The sequence below is a fragment of the Phalacrocorax aristotelis genome, chromosome 1, assembly GCF_949628215.1.
Source record: "Phalacrocorax aristotelis chromosome 1, bGulAri2.1, whole genome shotgun sequence".
In the NCBI taxonomy this organism is placed as follows: Eukaryota; Metazoa; Chordata; class Aves; order Suliformes; family Phalacrocoracidae; genus Phalacrocorax; species Phalacrocorax aristotelis.
Window position 1 is genome coordinate 67774735 of NC_134276.1, and position 22372 is coordinate 67797106.

Here is a 22372-nt window from a genome sequence, read left to right on the forward strand (position 1 = left end):
CATACACTAATCAATCCCTCTTCAGGACACTTTCCCTAGCATGCTTCCACAGCCCTCATGACAAGAGAGACACCAAAAAAAAAAAAAAGAAACTACCAAAAAAACCCAGCCCAAATTCCCCCAAACCCAAGTCAAGTAAAAGCATAAAGAATAGTGAAAAGGATTTGAATCTTCAGGCATACTCTCCCCTCACCAGAAACTTGCTTGTTCTGAATGCTCAGGGGAGCAGGAATACCAGCAAATTAAAACCAAGAAGTTCCCTCTAGGTATTGTTTCACTCACATATAGCTATCCAGCTTAGAGCCCTTCCCATTTCAAGGTATCTATTTTTGAGTCTCTTCTGATGTGTGTTTTGGCAATGGATATTTTCAGGATAAGACAGGAAAGGAGAAGAGAAACAAATTACTGTGTAGATCAAGTGGAATGAAAGCAAATAAGGAAGAAAATCCTCAGTTCAAACATGATGAATGGGAACTTCTTCCCCTAGAAAAGGTTCAAAATTTGTTAACTTTGTGTTTTACTATACTCCAGAGACACTTGCAACTTTAATTCTATATCTTCAGATACCTACTGAAATAATTGCTAATAATATTAACGAAGAGGAAGAGACTTCATAAAGCAAATCTTAGTGTAGAAACATTTCTTTAGTTTCCGGCTGTGTTGCAAAACCTCGTGCTTGTTTCTCAACTTTGGCACCAGTACCTCAGTGGATGAAGTGAAAGAGTTGCATGATGAATAATAATGAAACCCCTCAAACCAGAATGCTTTGTGTATGGATTTTTTTTAAACTGCTTTTGTAATTGAAAGTAAGGACTATTAACATGCCACAGACAACTCCACATCCTCTGACTATTTTAAAACGTTTAGAAATACTGGATTCATCCTGCTGCATGAACTGAAGACCAGAGTTCACATCACCATGTGAGCAGGAAGCAAAATCGGTCTGTACAAAGGGGTACACTTGTTTGTTTCTACTACTAAGCGTTTTCTACTACTTGGCTAATAGGTTTTATACTAAGCTTTGCAGCATATGTAAAGGGAGTGGGGTAGAGAAGAGAAGGTTTATTCAAAGCAGATACAGCAAGCCAAAGAAAATCTGAATACACCTCATTCTCCTACTACACACAGAGCTACAAGACGACAGGCAAGTAAGACAGGCTCTCTAAGAGCCAAAGCTGGCAGATGTCATGGTAGCTTCCTTACACAATTTATTAAAAATACCTTCTATTATATTTGAAGCACAGATTTAGCAGAGGACATGCTGCAGGAAGTATATGGCAGAGGGGGCAACATCTAAGTCCAAACATACCACTTATGCCCACTGTCAGAGTGCAGGCTGCAGTCTTCCAGACATCCAACCGAGCCTAAGCAAATTTTTCCTCATGTCGCTTTGCAGAGACACCCAGATGGACAGTGCTGTGTTATAGCCCCAACCACCCCTACTACACAGAGAAAAATAAAGCAGTGTGTATTTTCTCAACCCTATGCTCAGAAGGGAGAGACAGACACATGAGCTATAGTTATCATCCTCACTTGACAGTTGCTGGTTTGGCTCAGTGAGGCTTACAGGGATTATAACAACTTTAAGCAGCAGCCGTTTGGCCCCTAGTCACCTCCCAAAATATTCTGTAAGACGACACACACAAACAACAGAAACCATGTTACAGCTGCATTTACTTTTTTTTTTTTAAATCACTTAAAGCAGCCTACAACACCAACAATTGTTACTCACATGGGTGGCTTTTCATGTGGATAAACGCTCTCATTCATAAACCCTGCCTTGGGTCTCAAGGCTCACCTCATTCTCCTCCTTCCATTACGTCTTGCTTCTCTTCCTGGCACCCTTCCCAGCTGTATTAACTTCCCTACACAACCATACAGCCCTTGCCTTCAATAATATTCCTGACCAGACTGAAATTGTACCCATACCCATCTTATCCCTTTCCTTTAAAGGCTAGGGAGTTTCAGAATTGAAGTATATTGATATTAGCAATTCAAGCCACAGTTAGATGTAGTCAAGTGCAGAAGATGGCAGGCCCTGGGACAGACAGCACACTGAGGAGTGAGCTGGGAGCATGCGAGAGAAGCTGTAGAACATGCTACAGCATCCAGCTCAAGGCCTCTTTACCTAAGACCTCTGGGCTGAGGAAAGCTGTTATTTGAAGGAGGTGAGCTGGCAACATATGAATATGGAAATAGCTAATGGTACTAACTCAGATACAACAGCCAACTTTGGCAATGCTTCAACTAAGGGAAACAACTTTGTGTTTAAAATTTGAGAAGTGGCCTGCATCCAAGATGTTATCAGAACAGGAGAAAAGTTTAGCTATGCAGCCATGAACTCGAAAGACAGGAAAATAAAGGGTTTAAACAAGCCTAGAATTAAAAAGTAACAACATTAAATATGGCAGTAGACTTACTTGGAGAAAATTCTGAGAGCTACTGATTGAATGTTACCTAATACTAAAACAAAGACACAGCAACCTCTTGTTAAAGAGAACACAGCCTGAACTATGAATTTACAGCACATTTTACTATACACTCGCAAGCACACTGCAGACTTGAGTTCTCACTATTACTTTCACTGGAGACTAGCACTGGAGACTGCCTCTGGCTTCATTTGCCATTTCATTCAGGCTTTGATCACTATGTTTAGCACGTGAAAAATTCCTCAGTGAAATAGTGGAGAACTAAATAATCACAGACTCAAGACGCTTGGCTCATCTCTCTAAAGCACACACTGTCAGCCATTTGATTCTTAACATACAACAGTTTTTGCCTTTATTCATATCCTTGAAACAAATTTAGAGATGTCACATTCCTTCCATTCTTCACCTATGATTTGAGAAGCTGCCTTGATTTCCTGTTGCAGCTGACACTGCCCTTTAAGTGAATGGAAACATTTTATGCAAACAGCAAAGTCAAAGTCAGTCTTAATGCCAACAAGCCAAGAAAGTTCATCCTTGGGGAAGATCTGTAGATAGGAATAACCCCTGGACAGTAGAGCCTGAAGTTTGAAGCTACTCATGGGGGAAGCTAAGTAGTTTGTTCAGCAAAGGGAATTAATAGGCAAAATTCTCACCAGGCTGTCTGCTTGCAGCTCAGAACTAAAAGAAAACTTGTAGATCTGTGCATTTAAAATATACTAATTCTCACACATTCCTTAGGAGATAAAACACGTAAGTCCCTTCATGTACATCTCTACTAGGCTATACGGAATGGATCAAATTCTGTTCAGTGCCGTTATGGGTGACAGCAATATAAATATTGAACAACAAACACAAAAGAGAAGCATATTAAATCCTGGCTCTAACTGACCTCTCCCTCATATCTTATGACTTGCATGTGACCTTCTTAGAATTTACTAAAAGCTTGTGCCAAGGAGTTTATGAAAACAGTGCTGCTTGAAGAGTCCAAGATTCTCTTCCTGGGAACCTGGAGAGCTTGCTCTGACCAACCCACGCGTTCACTGTGCTTGTCCAAAGATCCCCAGAGAAGCTGGATGACTCTGAACTGCCCCACATAAACACTACTTTTGCCTGCCCATGTTATAACCCTTGACCTATTTCAGTCAGACACTACCAAATTATATTCACAGCAGCCCTCAAAATCTTCCAGCACAAGGCAGCAGTGCCACCATCCAGTTTAACAGAAGCCAACAGAGGCTGGATGGCAGGAATGATTTACGTTCCTGATTGTAATTTATGAGTCCCACCTGACTGCTGAACAGAGGAATTAAGGTTCACCTGACTGCTCTCAGTTTTGAGATGCAAACTTGGGTAAAGGGCATCAGGCTCACAGAGATTCTCTTCAGAGCACTAGTAAGGGCACCAGACTGGGCAACAGGATGCGCTAGTTCAGTTCTTAGAGTTCTGAATTATTCTTGCTTTGTTGATTTAAGAGGTTACTGCTCTCAGCTGTCTTCTCATGCCTCTGCTGCAGCCTAATAAAATAAAAATCTGTTGCAGAAGATTATGACAGAGCTCAGGGAGGCAACTTCTTACACCGTCCCAGTATAAAACACAGGAGGTCATGAGTCAGAGTCTGAAGGCTATGCCACAGATATCCCAAGCAAGCCAGAATTGGACATTCATCCAAGTCTCTCTGGGAAAGGGAGATAACTGCTTCCTTTCTCCCATTTGCCAGTTCCATTTAAGCTACACATCCTGACAAGGCCTGCCTGGAAAAATATACGTTTCTGCAGTGCTTAGCAGCAGCTTAATGAAGCACAACTGAGTAAAAATTGAAAAAAAAAAAAAAAAGCAAGCACTCCTTGAATTCCCAAGTACAAAAGACAGCGTTTCAGCGTGACTTTAATTATAAGCCTTTTCATGCAGATAAAGTTATTTTATGCAGATATGCTGGAAGAGATAGGCTTCTCCAGGGCAAATCTGAGTGCAAAGACATCATTTCAGAGGCAGTAGTGCTAGGGCTGCATATGAAACACCTTTCAGTTCAGACACTCACACAAAGCATCTTATTTTTCAGACTACATGAAAAATAATTTTTTGAGCTTACTGGAAGATGGGGGAGTTACCAGTGAGAGTAAAAATACAGGCAATTCTTAAAACTTACTTTATAGTAAGCCAGCCCTGTGTCAGCCATGAAGTGATAGGAATTAGAAAATAGGCATGAACAACAGAGCAGAGCCAGTGTTCTCCTGCTCAGACTATAGTCAAAGGCTGTGTCACCCACTTCAATGCCAGCCATGCAGATGTTCAGGCAGGATTCGATTATTTTAGTCATGCGCTGGCCCAGCTTCACAGCTCTGCTCCCACCTACTGCTCCCACATATTGCAGCAGTGATACCTCAGAAAAAGGGACCATCACATGTTTTACTGTTATATTGTCAAGTGCCTGGCAAAGAAGCACCATACATGAAAGCAGGTATTTCTCTGCTGCATACAAATTACATGGGCCTTAGGGCACATAAGCCTCGCCTGCCCAATAATTCACGGTTACTCAATGGGTTGAATCAATTTACAAACAAGCATTAAGGAATGTAACGGCATGACTGGCTCCTCAGTTATGTGCTCATCTCAGTCTTACAAAAAACAATAGGCAACTGCAGTATGGTCTGAAATCATTTGAAAAACATCTTCCACTGGAAGCTTATGCACTTGTTTTTATGACTGTGTTTACATCTATTAAAGATTAAGTAGCTGTTTCAGTGTGCCTCACTAAAAGCAATTCCAATTCACAGACTGGGAAGACATCCCAGTTTTACCATTCATGTGCTTGGGATTTTTGTCTAATTTTCTTCTGTGCAGCAGAAAAACACAAGGACAGAGAAACACCTAGATGGATAAATGCAAAATTCAGTTGGTATCAGTGTCTGTAAGTGGATATTCAGGGACTGTGAAGAAGCAAGTTTCTCAGAAACAGTACTTGCAAACAGAAGCTCACCAGAGGGAGAAGGCAGACTGCCACTCAGGACAGGAAATCACTGGGAGAAGAAACAGTGACCAAGGAGATCATCTTCAGTCAACTCTTAGATCAAAGAACACAGGACTGTAAAGCGATTTTCAGAGGTCGTCTGGTCCACCACTATTCCAAAGCAGGAACATCCATATTTTCATTGGGACTGATTATATAGAGCCTATTAAAAGCCTTCAGCAAAAATTTGGAAAAAAAAACCAAGGCAATCCACTCCAGTGCTTCAGAATCTTTAAAAACTAAGATTTTTCTTCACAATGAAACTTAACCTAAACTTCCTTCCTAACTGCAATTTAAATCTATTTTAACTTGGCAATATCTGTACTGGACACACAGAGCAATTCCCTTCCTCTTTTTTTTGTTTGGTTCCCCCCGCCCCATATATTTACATAGTTATATCTACTCTCATCCCTCTTCTCTAGGCCAAAAAATTCCAAACTTCTAACTCTTCCTCATCAGTTATGTTTTCCAGACCACTAATCATTGTGTTGTTGTTCTCTGAATTAATCTCAATTAACAAAAAGAACTTAGCTGCACAGGAAACCGTAAACCTTCCAGTTCTGCACAGCTTCAGTGTACCTATTCAGCTTTATAATATATAAAGACAGATGGAATTTTTCCCGCTGAAGGAATTACACTTGTTGCTTATCCCTACTACTAAGAGTGTACTTTCTCAATAGAAAAATACTTGGATTAGTTCAAGGAATTTACATCAGCTATTCTCGTACATCCCCACTCCTCACCTCTCACTTCCCCATGAAGCACTAATGATGATCCAGAAAAAAAAAAAAAAAAAAAAAAAAACACACAAAAACACCAGCAAACCACTCTGCAACTTTTAGTTGTGAGCAGGAGGGCTACAGTTGGTTGACCCAGGAATGAATTTAAATGAGTTGCAAAGTCACTGTTAGAGAAACAGCTGGTTCAGGAACACCTGACTTACGGACACTGCATGTCAGTTATTGGTAAAAAAAGAAACACATAGAGACCAGTCTTTGCTTTTTCACTTGTTTTGTTTTTAAATACACTGAAACCAGGAAAATGTTAGCATCATCATTTAAAAACACTCTAATTATGTTCAGACAATCTAAGTGCCTTAAGAAACAAAAGCCTCCATTATGGACCCCAGTACGGCACATCAGAATGTAGGGTGAGGAATAAAGACTTAAAGATGACAAAAAACTATGCAAGAGAACAACGACAGTGATTTAAGGGAACAAATCCCACTTCACCTACTCAGACTCACATTCTTAGATGTGTTAGGTACTTCTGAGGGGTTGGGGTATAGAGCTATTTCCCCAATGTAAATTATTTGCAACAACAAGACAAATAGCAAATTCCTAACAGTATTATTCAACTCTCACTCTTTTCCCACTTTTTAAGATAAAAGTTCCTTCCTGCTGCTTCCCCCTCAACTCCAAAGAATCCCCTCACTTGCTGGAATACACATATACGCCCAACCTTACTCCCTTTATTTTTTGATGTTCAGGGATTTCTAGGAGAAAGCGTTTTAACTTTTGCTACATGCTTCTCATTCTGTTTCATTATACATTTGGCTTCTACAATCGCATAGGAAGTGTCCAAGATAATCAGACAGGCATCTTATGTTCAAACTCTCTTTTCAGTTGCAGCCTCATGACAGGGGGGAGAAATCTTTAACTCCACCCATTAGGGTAGTTAGACCAATGCAAAGTTCTAAGCATAGATAGACCCAAAATGGAGTTCAGTGCTCCCTCCTAAGCAGAGATTTACAAAGCTTAGGGAAGTTTCAAAACAACTATTATAGAAAGAAAGGAGCACTGGCTGTACATTCTTAGGAAAATAGTTAATATGGCTTGCCTTGGTGAAGATACTTTCCCATATATACAAATAGGAATCATGAGGTTAATAGTTTGTAGAACTAGTGTTCTTAAAGCTGGAAGAGGATCATATTCATCCTCCCTCCTCCCCGCAAAGGAGCCCTAAATGAACATAGTAAGCAGAGAATGAGAAGACTTAACAGAACATGTATACATGTATTTGTTACCATAATGACTTCTCCACTATTTTGGTCCTGAAAACCTCCTCCTGGTCCAGGTTTACAGTACAGTAGCAATCCCTCATCTTGTTTGGCCCCGGATATGTAGGAAGATTTTTGGCTTCGCCTAAAGACAAGAAAGAAAAAACCCAGAAGGATTACGTATTAAAACATTATCCATACATTAGTCCTTTGTCAACTAATGCCATGTCAGAAACATGGCTAAAGCAAAGTATTACGTTGTATTTTACTTCCCAAATGCTAAGTCTCTATTAAACTTAGCAGCAGTATTCTGTTTCCAAGGCAGCAATTCCTGACAGTCACGGAGTTTAGAGCTCAGCAGTAGCCAGCAACAACTCAAGTTTGTTGCACCCAATTTATTTGCATGTATTTGGGTGCATACTGCTTCCTTACAGATTTGTGTTAGGTTTTGATCAGTCCTCCCATAAGATACCAGGAACACAATACAACATGATAATAAAGCTTTCGGATACAGCCCACTGATTTTATCCTGAAGGCATTACCAGACCACAGCAAATGAGGACTGACCCCCAGCTCCACCACTCTCCACAGACATGGAGATGAAAACAGTCACATTAGTTACAGCCAGCAGCCTTACACCACACATTGGACTTCAAAGCACTTTGATGAGGCAATTAGCACTTGTGAAGCTGCCTCAGGTCCTCACACAAAGGCACCATGCAAGTCATGAATATTCTTCATAATAAACATTTATTTCAAAACTGCAACAAGAAACGCATATGTATCTGATATTTAACAAAATGAGAGAGAGAAATTCGGGGAGGATTGAGGAACTAGGGGTAATCAGGAGACTACAAAACATAAGAGTATGAAACAAGAGTAAAACCACAGCTTTCCCCTCTACGTATCCATTAATAACCAAAGCTGAGCACTAAATTTCCTTGGCAGACTGATAACATCAAAACTCTCAGACAGGAAACTGGGTAACGCTCCTTACGGCTTTGCTAAAGCACCTTTGCACTACATGGTTGAGTGACTGAATTCTAAAGACAAAACTTAGAACTCTCAAAGAATGACTAAATATAAGTCTACGATGCACGTGCCTTATTCACCTTCACACTTCCAGTACCTAGAGATTACTAGCACATACCATGGGAACTAGATCACTGTCTCCTGGTAAAAATACAAAAAAAACCACCACACCGAAAACAAAAATGCACAGACCAAGGGAACACAGGTTTGTTTGCCAGTAGAGAAGGGAACTCTAAATGACAGTAACAAATATAACTTTTAATCAGATGTCTGCAGCTCCGACTAAGTGCATTTTATGAGACACATGCCCTTCCCAGTTTCCAGCTCCCAAATAGCTTCATGCTATTAAAAGAATCATCTTGCTTCTTTCAACCCTATCTTCAGCAAAGACATATTTTCTCCCTTCTGCAGATTTGTTCAACAGCACTCTGATGCATGTGCGTGTAAATACTGAAGAACTACAGCATGGAAAGATTAAGCCAACCTACATCCTTGGCTTTAAAGGAGAAGCATAAGGTGACACAGGACTCCATGTCATCCTGACTGTGATCTCTTTCTGGAACACTGTTCACACACTTCTGCTAACTGACTTATGACGTGCCCTTGGAAACACCACACATCCACACTTCTCACAAACTCCTGTGTATGGGTGATCGTACATTTGTACGTTTTCTAAAGCTAACCATAGAACATATAAAGAGGCATTGAAAAGGGACATGAAAACATTGTTTCAGACAGTAATGCCTCACTTCAGAGTTCTTCTAAATAAGTTTGCTCTTTCAGCTCAGCTGATGCAACCTGATAGCATTCTTCCCACTTCCTTCAGAGTTGTGAGACATTGTATTAAAAAAAGCTGTCTCCACTGTAATTCGAAGGTGTGACTGGAACAACTGTTGGCATGCCCAGTGTGGCTTTAAACTAAGCTGAGGTGTTAGCAATAGTTTAACTGCAGCAGCTCTAGCCAAAAATATATTGAAGATTATTGATGGTTTGCACAGCCTGCACTTAAGTCTATTCTGCCGTGGTAAACCTCTAACTTCTGCTCTTCTTAGTTTGAGTTCAGGCAAGTTACAAATCAAATGTACTAGCCACACACAGGCTGAGGTCTCCAAGTTGGTCTCCTCTGCCCACGTCCCAAACATCCAAATTTCTCTTATCTATTCTCACACTGAAGTCACGTGAAGCCAGCCTCTTTTGTGGATGACTGGGTAAAGTTCCCCAGAGAGAGCGAGTGTGCATGTCAACAGGAAGAGTTTCAGTAGCAGAACGATAAGGAAGTCTTCCTCTGGGGCTGGCGCACTATTCTCACGGTTCTTCCAAGAGAACATGACAGAACTTTTCAAGCTCAAAATTAAAAAAAAGAAAATGCAGTTTCCCTTTTTCTGCACTCTTCCACTTCCTACTTCAACACAAAAATGCACACATGAAACCAAGTCTGGATTTTGTGATCTTGATTTCCAGCTTTCCGAAGTGCACATCATTCACTTAAGTGCTTAAAGTTATTACTTAGTCATGTCAGAGCACTCTAAGAACTGTATTTTGAAAACTCAGTTCTCCTCTTTGTTAGAAGACTTACAGTAGAAAAGCCCACAATACCAAAACCTCAATGCAATGCAAAGGAAGACACTATTTAGCATCGCTAGAAAATGCCAGTGTAGTCTGTACAGCAAATTAAAGCTCACCACCATCACAATATTAGAAAGTGGGGCATAGAGGGAAGATAGATGGAGAAGACATTTTACAATAATTTCTTTCTTCAAACTGGAAAAAGGCCCTGAAAAACCACTGAAACTAGAACAAGGGATTATTTGACCAACCCAGTATATTAATCATGTTACTGACTTGAAGGGGAGCTTACAAAAAAACTTGGAAATAAAAAAAAATACGGTTTCTTCCCAACGCTGGCAGCAGCCAATGGTTGTTTAGATTCCTCTAGCACTGAGCAGTTAGGAAAGAAAAATTTGTCAAGCTTTCAAGCATAGCTAAAGACTCAGCTCTCTAGCCAGGCATTTTATGTCAACAAATCCACTCTATTAGAGCTTCAGTTGCTCTTTAGATTCTTCCAAGACAAAAACGTTCCCTCTGTGGCACTGTTTTGCCATCTACAATGAAGCTGAACATTTGCTCAGTATTTTTTCAGTTCTGCTACTCCTGAAATGAAAAAAGAAAGATCAGAATACTTGATACAGTCATGCACCATTTCCATATTCTCAACCACCAGAGCTGATGAGATCATTTGATTTGGGCAAGAATTTCATTGTTTAACCTATCTATATAGAAGAGGCATCTTCAACAATTTTATTTTCCAAGAGGCAGCTCAACTTTCCCCCCCCACCTCTTCATATTTGTGAAGTACCTCTAGGCTAGAGAATTTGGAGAGGGTTTGCAGACAAAAGGTCAATACACTCATCTTTAAAACCTTCAGTTTTCCACTTCCGCTAAGAAGAAACAGAATGTTTTTTAAAATGTCTAAGACCTGGACAATTTAGAATACACAAGCACTTCGATTTGGAGCATAAGGCTTCCATTTGGAGCCATAGTGGCAGAATAATCAGTTCAAGTTTGCAATAGCTTTTCTCTCTATCCCTGCACTTCTAATACACATAGTCCTAATTTAACTGTGGGATGCACTCAACTCAGCACTAAGTACTTTAACCTAGTAAAGCTGATTTTAGCTATGGAAAAGTTATCATTAGGTATTTTGGATGAGTCTTTACAAATAGACTATACAATTCTGAATACCTCACTTACTTGCTATCTTCTCCCCACAAATACTGGGTTACTACAGTTTAAAAATGGACTACCGTGGCAGCACAGATCGCTTAGCTTGACCTAGGTGGAAGGAATGCAACAGGCTGGAAAATGAGGGAGGGAAAACTCAAAATCATATTCATCTTCCTTGTTCCTTCCCATGTTACACACTCCTGCCCTGCTAAGACACTGGCAATAAAAGAGAACCTAAAAAAAGGGCTCTCCTGCACATAAGGCTGCTGAGACATAAGCGTAAGAACACTGCTTGGGAACATAACTGGTAAAAACAAGAAAAACTTTGAAGATGTTTCTAGGAATAAACAAATACATATGCACATTTTTGGAAGCATCTGGTATTTTTAATTGAATTTAGATACTTGGCTTTGTGTCATCTTTGCTTTTGACATATTTTCCCCAGGTGCAATTTTGTGAAAAGCAGAGAATGCACAACAGCCAGCCATTTTTAGTTCCTTTTGGAACAAAATTTGCCACTCCTGTACTTCTAAGTATTGGGTCACCAGCACACATCTGCCAATCTGAGCTCATTAAGAAAGACTTTGTAACGTGTCAACAAATTTAGCTTGCTGTCTTCTAGTAGCGATTTATTTGATTTTATCAAGACAGCACGGGAGAATTGTTTCCCAAACTATTGCAGAAGAAAAACAAGTAAACAAAAACCTACCTCCAAAAAAATAAACCAAATAAAAGCAGCTGAGCTCTCAACGCCACAACATTTGACTTCAGGGAGCATGCGGAAAGACTTTAGTAAGGAAACAAAATAGCTAGAATCTGGAAAGGGCAACATATCCAAACCACCAACAATCCACTTTGTTTCTACCATATTCAGAAAAACACTCTTCAAAGAAGCTCACAGGCAAGCACGTCAAGAACAAAAACAGAGCAGCGATGTGTGCCAAGAATGGAAAGCTCCTATTCTCCCCTAAGCTCTCTATACCAATACAGATTCTGGAATCTGAAAAAATTATCTCAAGCACTCCAAGTTTTATTTCTTCTGGAAAAGCATTATTCTTCCAATACCCATAGATCAAGCAAAAACAGGAAAAGGAAAGTGTGTGTACACAGAGCTCTGATTCTCTATCACAACTTACACTTTAAAAGTTTCTTATGCACAAAAACCAGCATATATGTAGCATATCGACACGTCAGCAAGATTATGATCAACACTTAAAGAAATTTTAATTAAAACAGAAATATATTGTCACTCCATATCAATTAAAAGATGCAGAAATACCTAGAAGCACATTAACTTTTGTGCCTATACATGAATTTAAATTTTTTTGCAAGGTGTGCTTTTTGGGCGTGGGATAGGGATAAAAGAGTGGTATGACTACGATATCTCAAGAGGGATATACTGAAAAAATAATCCCCTTTAATATTCTAGTGGCCATAGTTAGAAAACTTCTATTCATATCAGAAACAAATTTTGTTACTAAACAGCCAATGTGATAATTATGTGAAATTAACATAATGTTTGAAAGCAGAATATACAGTTACATCTGTATATAATTCCTATTTGTAGATATACAGTGTGCACCTCTCAGAATGAAAAGCTTCAATTCATTTTTGCCTTTCCAAGTAGGAAAAAGCAAGAATAATAATAAAAAAAGCAAAGTTCCAAGAAGTGGTGTACCCAGTGTGTGACTATGAAGTTATGTAAATAGCTTAGTATTCTTGTGTACTTTTGTAGTAACCTAAAAACACTTTTTAGACAATATATGCTGAGTGTCAAAAATGTTCTCTCCCTTCTGCCTACGTATATAGGTCACACAGCCTTAAAATAAGAAAAATGTGAAATTCATAAATATCTAACCAAGAAAACTGATGTATTAAAAAAAAGATATTTCTTTTAAAACAGATGTGGCTAGAAACACTATTTGTCCAACTATGTCTCTTTGCTTTAGCCATAGGTATTTATGCGTGCATACATACACAAACACACTTTGCTCTCATGCAGAGACAGATGCATTAGATTTCTAAACCAGGTCAAAAATAGCCATCTGTGAACAGATTTTGATGATCTGGAAAATGAGATTTTTAGATGACCTGTTCTTAATCTAAGCCCTTGCCTGCCAGCCTCTTTCCACGTGAAATGATCCTCACATTAGAAGACTCAGGGAAAGCACTTCCTCAACAAAACAATACTCACAACCTGAGCCTTAGCAACAGCCCCAGAGCTTGATACCACAGCTAGGGCTGTTTCAGCAAGCAACCAGCAAGGAAACAAAGCGCACCAGACTAATTACAACTTCTCAGCCAAGAGCATCTTGTGGAAACCCTCGCGGCTTAGGGGCAATAAGCAGCATCAATCCCAAGCCCTTTGGCACTAAACTGAAGACCACCACCAGCTGATATCTCTGTGCCAGAAACTATTTATACCTACTTAGACCTAGTACTTATAGTGAACTTTTACTGCCTTCACAGTGTAGTGATAGGAATATCTGGCATCCACTAAAATCCCTTCTGCACAACCCTCTTCACCAGTACACACTGTGCCATGCTACTGCCCTACCACCCTTTCCCCTCACATGATTAAACTTATTCCATGCCAGTTAGGGGCCTTCATACAGATATTCCTCTGCTCCGAAACCTGTTCTGAGACAGCAAATGACAAGCCTTTCTATCAGCTGTAACAGCAGCTAAGCGTAATTAGCTATAGCCGCCATGGTGGACAGACTCAAACCTATCACTCAGAATGGCTAGTAGCCAAACTCCCTCTTTCCTATAGGCATGTGAACAGACATCCCAGTTCTCCTTTGGCCACCCTGAAGGCCCAATAAACCATCCTAATATCTTGCCTTTACTGTTCTGGACATCACCGAAGTGGCTGAGGATATTTTCATTGGAGAGCAATGAGAAGCTGCAGGCTGACAGCCTTACTTTTCTTGTAAGAGGCAACAAACACTGAGGAGGCTCAAAAGATCTTATCATGATCTCAAGTACTTAAGTGCTTACAGCACAAGGGCCATTAATCAAATCCCAGGGCTGAGAGGAAAGAGGTCTACACAGCAAGTTCCAGGAGAGCTGCTTGCAAAATTAAGATTTTAGTTTGTACAAGAGGAGAAGCATAATTCTCCTCAACTCATTAATGTAACCAGTTGCATGCTACTTGCCAATATCGTGGTCTAACAGCAGGAATCGGGTTTCTCTAAAGATTCCCTTGGGACGGTAACTTAATCCCACAAAATAAAAAAAAAAAAAATGTACAGCCCAGCTGCTTTTTAACAAGACTGAAGCTATTTTGTGTAAAAGGACACTTTGAAGAGTTCATTTTAAAGTAGGATACTGCCAGGAAAAAGGTATTCAAGGAGTTTTCATTTGTACTCAGTTTTCCTATGGCACTCTGGGGTTAGCATTCCAAATACCTTTGATGGGACTTTCTTGTATTTCTGCAGAAAAACTAATGGAATTAGCCAAACTCTTTATTGGTGTAGATACAATGTTAGACTCTGCTCCCCACCTACAATTTTTCAATCCAGCTTACATTTTGAGGGTGATACTTTGCACCAAGACACATCTTGTGCAACTTCCCAGCTGCATTTGACAGAGGCTCTTGAGGTTTTTTCCTACCAGCTTCAGTAACATAGGGACCACCTATAGGTTGTTCTGTGCCTCAGAACTGCGAGCTTCATTTAGATTGGTGGCTTTTCTCTGCAGTTTATTTGTTGTTGCTTGAGGTGGGGTTCTGTGGGGGCTTGGTTTAGTTTGGTTTTTGGTTGTGTGTGTTTGTTGTAGTTGTTTTTTAAAAAAGAAAATCACCTTCCTAAAGTTATAAAAGACCTTCTCTCAGCAAAGTTTAAGCCACCAAACATCTGTTGTTCAAGGCCTTGAGGGAGAGGATTCAGGCTGCGGGAGGGACAGAGAGACTGAGAGGAAGTAACTTTAAACAGGCTATTCCATCATGGAGCTGTGCTGGGCAAACAGCAAGCAATTTCAGCTATTTTTAGAAGAACAGCATGAGACAGGAAATACAAGCAAATGATTTACAACATCAAACAAGACATGACCAAAATCCAACAACGATTCAACTGCTCCCTTTCGAGAATGTTTGTACTTTAGGATAATTTAAGATAGCTGCTTTACAGTAAGGAGCCTAGTCACTGCTAACAAACAAAAGTAATGTTCTCAAAAACATCAACATAAGCAAAAAGAAGTTTCTGTGAAAATAAGTATTTTTACCTGCCTTCATTTATATTATTCACACACAAAACCAAAAAGCCAGGTGACAAAAAAAAAAACACACCAAAGAATTTTTATCTATGTATGTCCCTTTTACTTTTTTGTAGTGTAGATCAAAAACTGTAGATGTATAAAAAAACCCAAAGCCACAAGCAATGAAAAAGGAATAATGTCCTCTCCCTTTTAGGACATTAATCACTTCTATCACAACAAGCAACACTAAGAACTTTTACAGTAACATGAAAAATACAAATCTGCCAATGGTTATGTTTTGCTTAGTTTAAAAACTAGTAACAAAAGGAGCGATTGCTGACAAGTCAAAGCTTTACTGGCAGTGTTAAGAAACCGTAACTGCTTCCTCTAATGATTCTGTTGTCCACAAGTGCTCTTGTTTTAGAATTAGTTATTTAGAAATGTCTTCACTAAACAGAGTTTCATAGGATCAAGTTTAGATCGAGTTCAGTTTGGCCCTTTGGCCCCACAGTGTTCAAAACCAAAATAAAACCTAGCTATTAAGAAACAGGGTGACTCAGAGCAGAGCAGTTCAAGGCAATCTTGAAAACAGCCTAAGATTTAGGAATTAACTGCACAAAAAGCGTCTTCCTCCATACTCAGAACACTCTTCCTATTACAAAATTAATCTTCTCCAGGTTTCGAAATATCCCCAACTTGCTTTGCTTTAGCCTTTCCTCAAAACCAGTGAAAACAGGTACTTTCCTACAGATCAAATATTTTTCCATGTAAAGATCAAAACTCAAAAACATCCTCCTCCAAACTTGCAGTAATTAGCAGCTTCCCTTAAACCCAGTAACAGGCCAGACTACAACTACTTCAAACTTGGCATGGTCTCGATACTTTATTAGTCCACATATTCCTCGTGTTTCTTCACACACAAAGAACATCACATGTACTAAGGAACAATGTAATAGGAAATCCTTTATTTTAAAAGTGTGTTCATAACCAGCTCTCAGACTATGTGCTTATAGATGGATTTTGAATGAAAACATTAATTTAAGGAAACTCAATAGCTTTCTAGTCGTAGCCTTAGGTGACTGACAAATGCTATGTAGCAAACATGCCTCTGTACTGCACAGAATGCTCAGATTAGGACATTATGACACCATTCACATTTGTTTTGCTTTAGTTACTGGATCTTCATTTACACAGCACTTTTTCCCGTGAAACAAAAATAAATTCCACTTGTTCATTCCTAAGGTCAGTGTCTTATATGATCTATAGGTGACTTTGCCGTGCTGGTGGACTTTAAAAACATTATTTCAAAGAAAGATTTATTTCGCTGATAAATAGCTTGTATTGCGCAGATGCATGCTGACAACACAAGATTTTAGGCAGATGCTACTGATTTCTTGTTGCTAGCTTGCCATCCCATTAATTGAACAAAACCAATAGCATCTCTCCTTATGACATTTTAAGATGCTTAGAAGTATTTGGGCCTGACTAACAAAGCAATCACTTGCCAGTCTGCAGTGCTGTGCAATTAAACTCTAAAGACTGCAAACGAGCAAGGATACACTGCAACTGATCTACAGACCTATTGATCTCTTTGTGGAGACGAAGAGGACAACACGCTTCTACTCTGAAGCCCAGACTGCCTTAACTACTGCCACCACGCAGTTTGCCACAAGAATGTCTAGAAGCATCTAAGCTACAGAACATCCACACATTGACAGAACTGGACTGTCGCCATCCAAGATCCTAAACATTCAATTTACCATGTCAACAGGCTTACTAAAGGATTATTTTTTAAAAAAAAAAACAAAAAAAAACCACACATCAGCAAAGGATTCCTGACTTGCTGCTAAAAGAAAATTTTCAGTTAGAAAAGACAGTTGAAGATAAACTGACTTATATCTAAGGAGGAAAGGACAATGTCAGCTACCCCTGTCTTCTGCATTTGCTCTTTGCAGACTACTTCTGAATGCTCTGACATGCTGAGCTGTCACCTCCACTTGGTCACTGTGCAATCCCCCCACCACAGTTCTACTAGATCTAACTGGGCTCAGCAAAAAGACATGCCACAAGCCCTTCTGCCTGACTGCATGAAAATAAAGTATATTGACATAAATTTAGGCAACAACTTATCTCCAAAGTGCAAGCATTTCTATGTAATTCTATCTGCTCGGTTTCTTAATCTTCTCTTCTTTCCAAAAGGACAGAAGTGGTTTTCCCACTCAAATACTAAGTATACTTCAAGAAAATATGGCTATATTTGGGTATGACTTCATTAAAGTATCTTTCCTTCATAAATCAGACACAGCTAAAAGCTCTCACTCAAAACAAACTATGCCATCCCACCTTATAAGAACAATACATACAACATTCAGCTAATCTAGTATTTTCAGATTCCAATTTGGCATTATTATTATTATTATATAGATGCTATTTATTTGAACAATCAGTGTTCTCCATGGGTTTGTGTAAGGAATATTCCTTCTCCCTCTCCGGTTAGTGCTTGTTCAATATCACCTATCTTTAAAGTGGTCCTTTAGCAGAGTCAATAGCAGTCAGGCTGTTCCACATGCAAGCTGAGCTATGTTGCACAAGCTATATTTGCATCCTCCTAAGGCACCTTTGCTGAGTCAAAAGGCAACCAAGAGATTTCTTCACAAGGAGAAAGAGGAGATGATGATATTAGAGGAACACACTGATGGCCAGAAACAGTGTTCATCAAGAGAAGTTTTGAGAACATCCTAAAATATTTTCAGACTGGTTGACAGCAGAATAACAAAGGAACAGTTATAGCTAGTATATGTGACAGGGAAAGTGAGGAAGCATTGAAGAAGTGAAGAAACAATTTTTACTCTTAATAGGCCACTTCATTTTGCAGTGAGGGGAAAAAATAGAAATTAAAAATGTTAAAATTGTTTCTTTCAGTTTCATACAAATTGAAAAGTATTATTTAGCTCCTTTGCTTATGGGTTACAGTGTAATAGTAATGTTCCCCTTCCCCAGTAATGTCCATTCTTCACAGTGCTAAAGTCCATGCAAATCTAAAATAAGTGCATATGAATAGACTTAAGCTTAAGTCTTTGAAAGTTTCCGAGCTGCAAGCTGATAGTATACCAGATTATTTTAAAATACAAGCTGTAAGGTTCTACTCACAAATCTAGGGCAGTAAATGGGACTGACTGACCAGTGGTGAGCAGAAGAAAATGTTAAAGAACAAGCAAGAAATCCCCCATCCAAGTTCCCAGTCTCCTGCACAGTGGCAGCTGAGGGAAGAATCTTTCAAGTAAATGACGTTCACATGCACAAAGGAATACCTAAGCATCCACTTGCTCTTGCTTGCCCTGAAGTCACAGGATCAGGTCCCCATCTCACAGTATACAAGCCGATTCACTCAGCTAAAGCTTTAACCCAACATATTAATCTCTGCACCAAAGTAGTAACTGCCAAGGTATGGGGTCATGTTGTCTTCCAGAGGAAGCCAATACTAGGAGCAAATAAACTTCAAAGAATCACAGGTCTGGTCTATTTCAGTGGTTATTCTTACAGAAATGGGAGCAAGATTCAAAAATAAATTTTGTTTGTAGGTAGTCACCCAGAGGCCAAACATTTTTCAAAACTGCCAATGATTTTTTGGAAGCTGGGCATTCCCTACGAGCTGCTCATCCACACCCAAAAAGTTCATCCAAAGTTTAATTTTTAATATGTCTGTTTAGACACTATATGTATCTGTCTCACACAGAATGAAAGGAAAATTAACAATCTGAACTACTACTTGTAGCAGTTGTGAGTGCCCGATATCTGTAAGAAGCAGCTGAAAACTGTAGGCAGAACAAGACCACCACAAAAAGCCTCATAAAAAACCCCGCTGTTTGAACTTTCTACATATAATCTCATTTTCTACCCCACTGGTCTGCACCTTCACCTACTTCATGAGCATTTTCCTATCAAAACACTTAACTTACAAGATGGAAAATAATGCTGTTCAAAAGAGCCAAAATCAAAGTTTAACGTGGAACATTAATTCACCTTTCCCTCTACTCAGGCTTTCATCTACAAACTATGACAGTTTTTATAACCATTTATATTTCAGCAGCTTCCAATACTCCTCCCTGTCATAACCCTGATTCTCTCTGAAGTCACAAACCATATATTGCTGCCAGGAATATTCATACGATGCAACATTCTGCACAATTTCGGTGCCTGCATTAGCATCCACCGTTCACGCAGATTCTTGTGTAAGAGAATCATAGAATCAGAATTGTTAAGGTTGGAAAAGACCCTTAAAATCATCAAGTCCAACCACTAACCTATCGCTGCCAAGTCCACCACTAAACCATATCCTCAAGCACCACAGCTACCCTTCTTTTAAATACCTCCAGGGATAGAGACTCAACCACTTCCCTGGGCAGCCTGTTCCAATGCCTGACAACCCTTTTGGTGAAGAAGTTTTTGCTAAAGTCCGACCTAAACTTCCCCTGGCGCAGCTTGAGGCCATTTCCTCTCATCCTGTTGCTTGTCACTAGGGAGAAGAGACCGACCCCCACCTCGCTACAACCTCCTTTCAGGTAGTTGTAAAGAGCAACAAGGTCTCAGCTTCCTCTTCTCCAGACTAAACAACCCCAGCTCCCTCAGCCGCTCCTCATAAGGCTTGTTCAGGGCACAAACATAACTGCTTTTCTGAATCATAAATTTGAAAGATTTCCTCTCACTGTCCATTGACTTGACAGGGAGCCTGGCCAGCTAACATCAATGCCCAAGTTAAGCGTTTACAACCACACAGTACAAAGTTTCCCCTCTCTCTTCCTACTTCTGATCTAGCCACCTCACATTTTCCACATGGCTAATCTTTCATGCGGCCGTCTCCCACAACAAACTATCACCCCTAAAATCTTCTAGTACCAAGATAAAGAACTTCAAGTGCGTTTGTAAAAACATATCGCGCAATAGGGACTGGAAACTCTGCAGCTGTCCTAATGTTGTTTGAAACCTCCATCAGATCTTGGCTCCAGCAAACATTTCCAGGTACAGATAATTCTGCAGGAAGAGTTTCTGCCCCAAATACTTCGTTTGGTTCAAGTACCACAATAAGAGGCTATCCATGTTAATAATTTTTGTTATTACCACTGGTTTTTTTAAATTTATATTTCACAAAGTTCAAGCCACTACCACAATTGCGATGTAGTTTCTGTTCTTAACAGCGTAATGAAGGAAGACCAAGTTTAAGCTAGATGTACTTCAGCACACTGAACTAGTTAAAATTCACCTGCCTCCCAGCCAATTCCTTGCTAGTATCAAAAGCCCTCAATTTAATATGCTAACTTCAGTGGGACTCCAATAACATATCAGTTACCATGACTATAAAACATATTTCAATTTAATGATGCACACTGTTCGCTCATGTTGAGCTTCCTGTCCACTAGGATCCCAGGTCCCTTTCCACAGAGCTGCTCCCCAGCCAGGTGGATCCCAGTCTGTGCTGCACTCCCAGATTACGGTTTCCCAGGTGCATGACCTTGCACTTGTCCTTGTTGGACTCCATAAGGTTCTTGCTGGCCCACTCTTCCAGCCTATCCAGATCTTCCTGAAGAGCAGCTCTCCCTTCTGGAGTGTCTACTTCCCCACTCAGTTTGGTGTCATCTGCAAACTTCATCAGGCTACACTTGATCCCATTATCTAGATCATTAATAAAGAGCGAACAGGGTGCTGCTGCAGCCAAGAAGGCCAACAGGATGCTGGGTTGCATCAAAAAGGGCATCACCAGCAGAGAGAAAGAAGTCATCATCCCACTCTACTCAGCGCTTGTCAGGCCACACCTGGAGTACTGTGTACAGTTCTGGTCACCGCTACACAAAAAGGATGTGGGCAGGCTGGAAGGGGTCCAGAGAAGGGCCGCCAAGATGATCAAAGGACGGGGAAGCCTGCCATACGAGGATAGGCTGGGAGAGCTGGGCTTGTTCAGCCTTGAGAAAAGGAGGCTCAGAGGGGATCTCATCCCCATGTACCAGTACTTAAGGGGTAGCTACAAAGAAGATGGAGACTCCCTTTTTACAAGGAGTCACATGGAGAGAACAAGGGGGAATGGACACAAGTTGCTCTTGGGGAGATTCCGATGGGACACGAGAGGAAATTTTTTCTGTGATGCTGCAGAACTTAAACAACAAGCGGGAGGTGGGGAGGAAAAGCACGTAACTGGTAAGCAAGGCATCAACCTGCAGTACAATTTATTTTTTAAAGAAGATTTCAAGCAGTGACTAATCTGATCGCCCTGAGAGGGGGAACATCACATGAATCTTGGCCTGAGGAACAAACCTAACCAAGAAAAAATGACTCATTGTGCAGACAATGTGATGAGACCCAAATGCTACGTTATCCAACTTCAGTAACTACAGGAAGAGGAAAAAGAAAACATTTACTACTTTACTCCTCGGCACTGAGTATAGATAACACAGGCACAATAGTGCAGAAAAATGAGCAAGCAGAGGCTGAGCATAGTCATTTATTTACAAGTAGTGATCAAAACCATGCAGTTCAGAAGTTAGTGTAGCTGTGCGCACCTAAAACATGTCACTGGTATAAGCAGCTGAAATTTTGAAGAAACATCAAAGCTAAAAACACAATACTCCTCTGTAATTTCTACAAATGTGCATATGATTAAAATCCTTATTTACGGGGAAACATAAACTCTCCATGAAATGTCTGCAATCCAGCTGTTGGCTTTTTATGCAAAGTATAAAGCAGGGTATTAGAAATGGAAAGTGACCTACTTTCCTTTTCTAAACTATGCAAAGTGTGTTAATATAATGAAACTCAATCGACATTAGTTTTCTTTTATTCTTCTAGTTTCAGTTTACAAGTTAGTCATATCAGCTTCAGAAGAGGGGATGAGCAAGACATACTGTCTGTAAAGCATTCTGGAAATGTTAAGTATTTTGCATACTTACTACTAGTGACAAAGCAGAATTCATTTACCTATGCAGAAGTGAGGGA

General features: G+C 39.9%; 1 protein-coding gene across 1 annotated transcript in view; it reads right to left on the bottom strand.

The window, feature by feature from the left end:
• RASA3 (RAS p21 protein activator 3) overlaps positions 1-22372 on the bottom strand; it is a 134556-nt gene that overhangs the window by 85903 nt on the left and 26281 nt on the right. The window contains exon 2 of the mRNA XM_075091775.1: positions 7463-7580. Coding sequence (XP_074947876.1) covers positions 7463-7580 — 118 coding nt within the window. The remainder of the gene's footprint in view (positions 1-7462; positions 7581-22372) is intronic.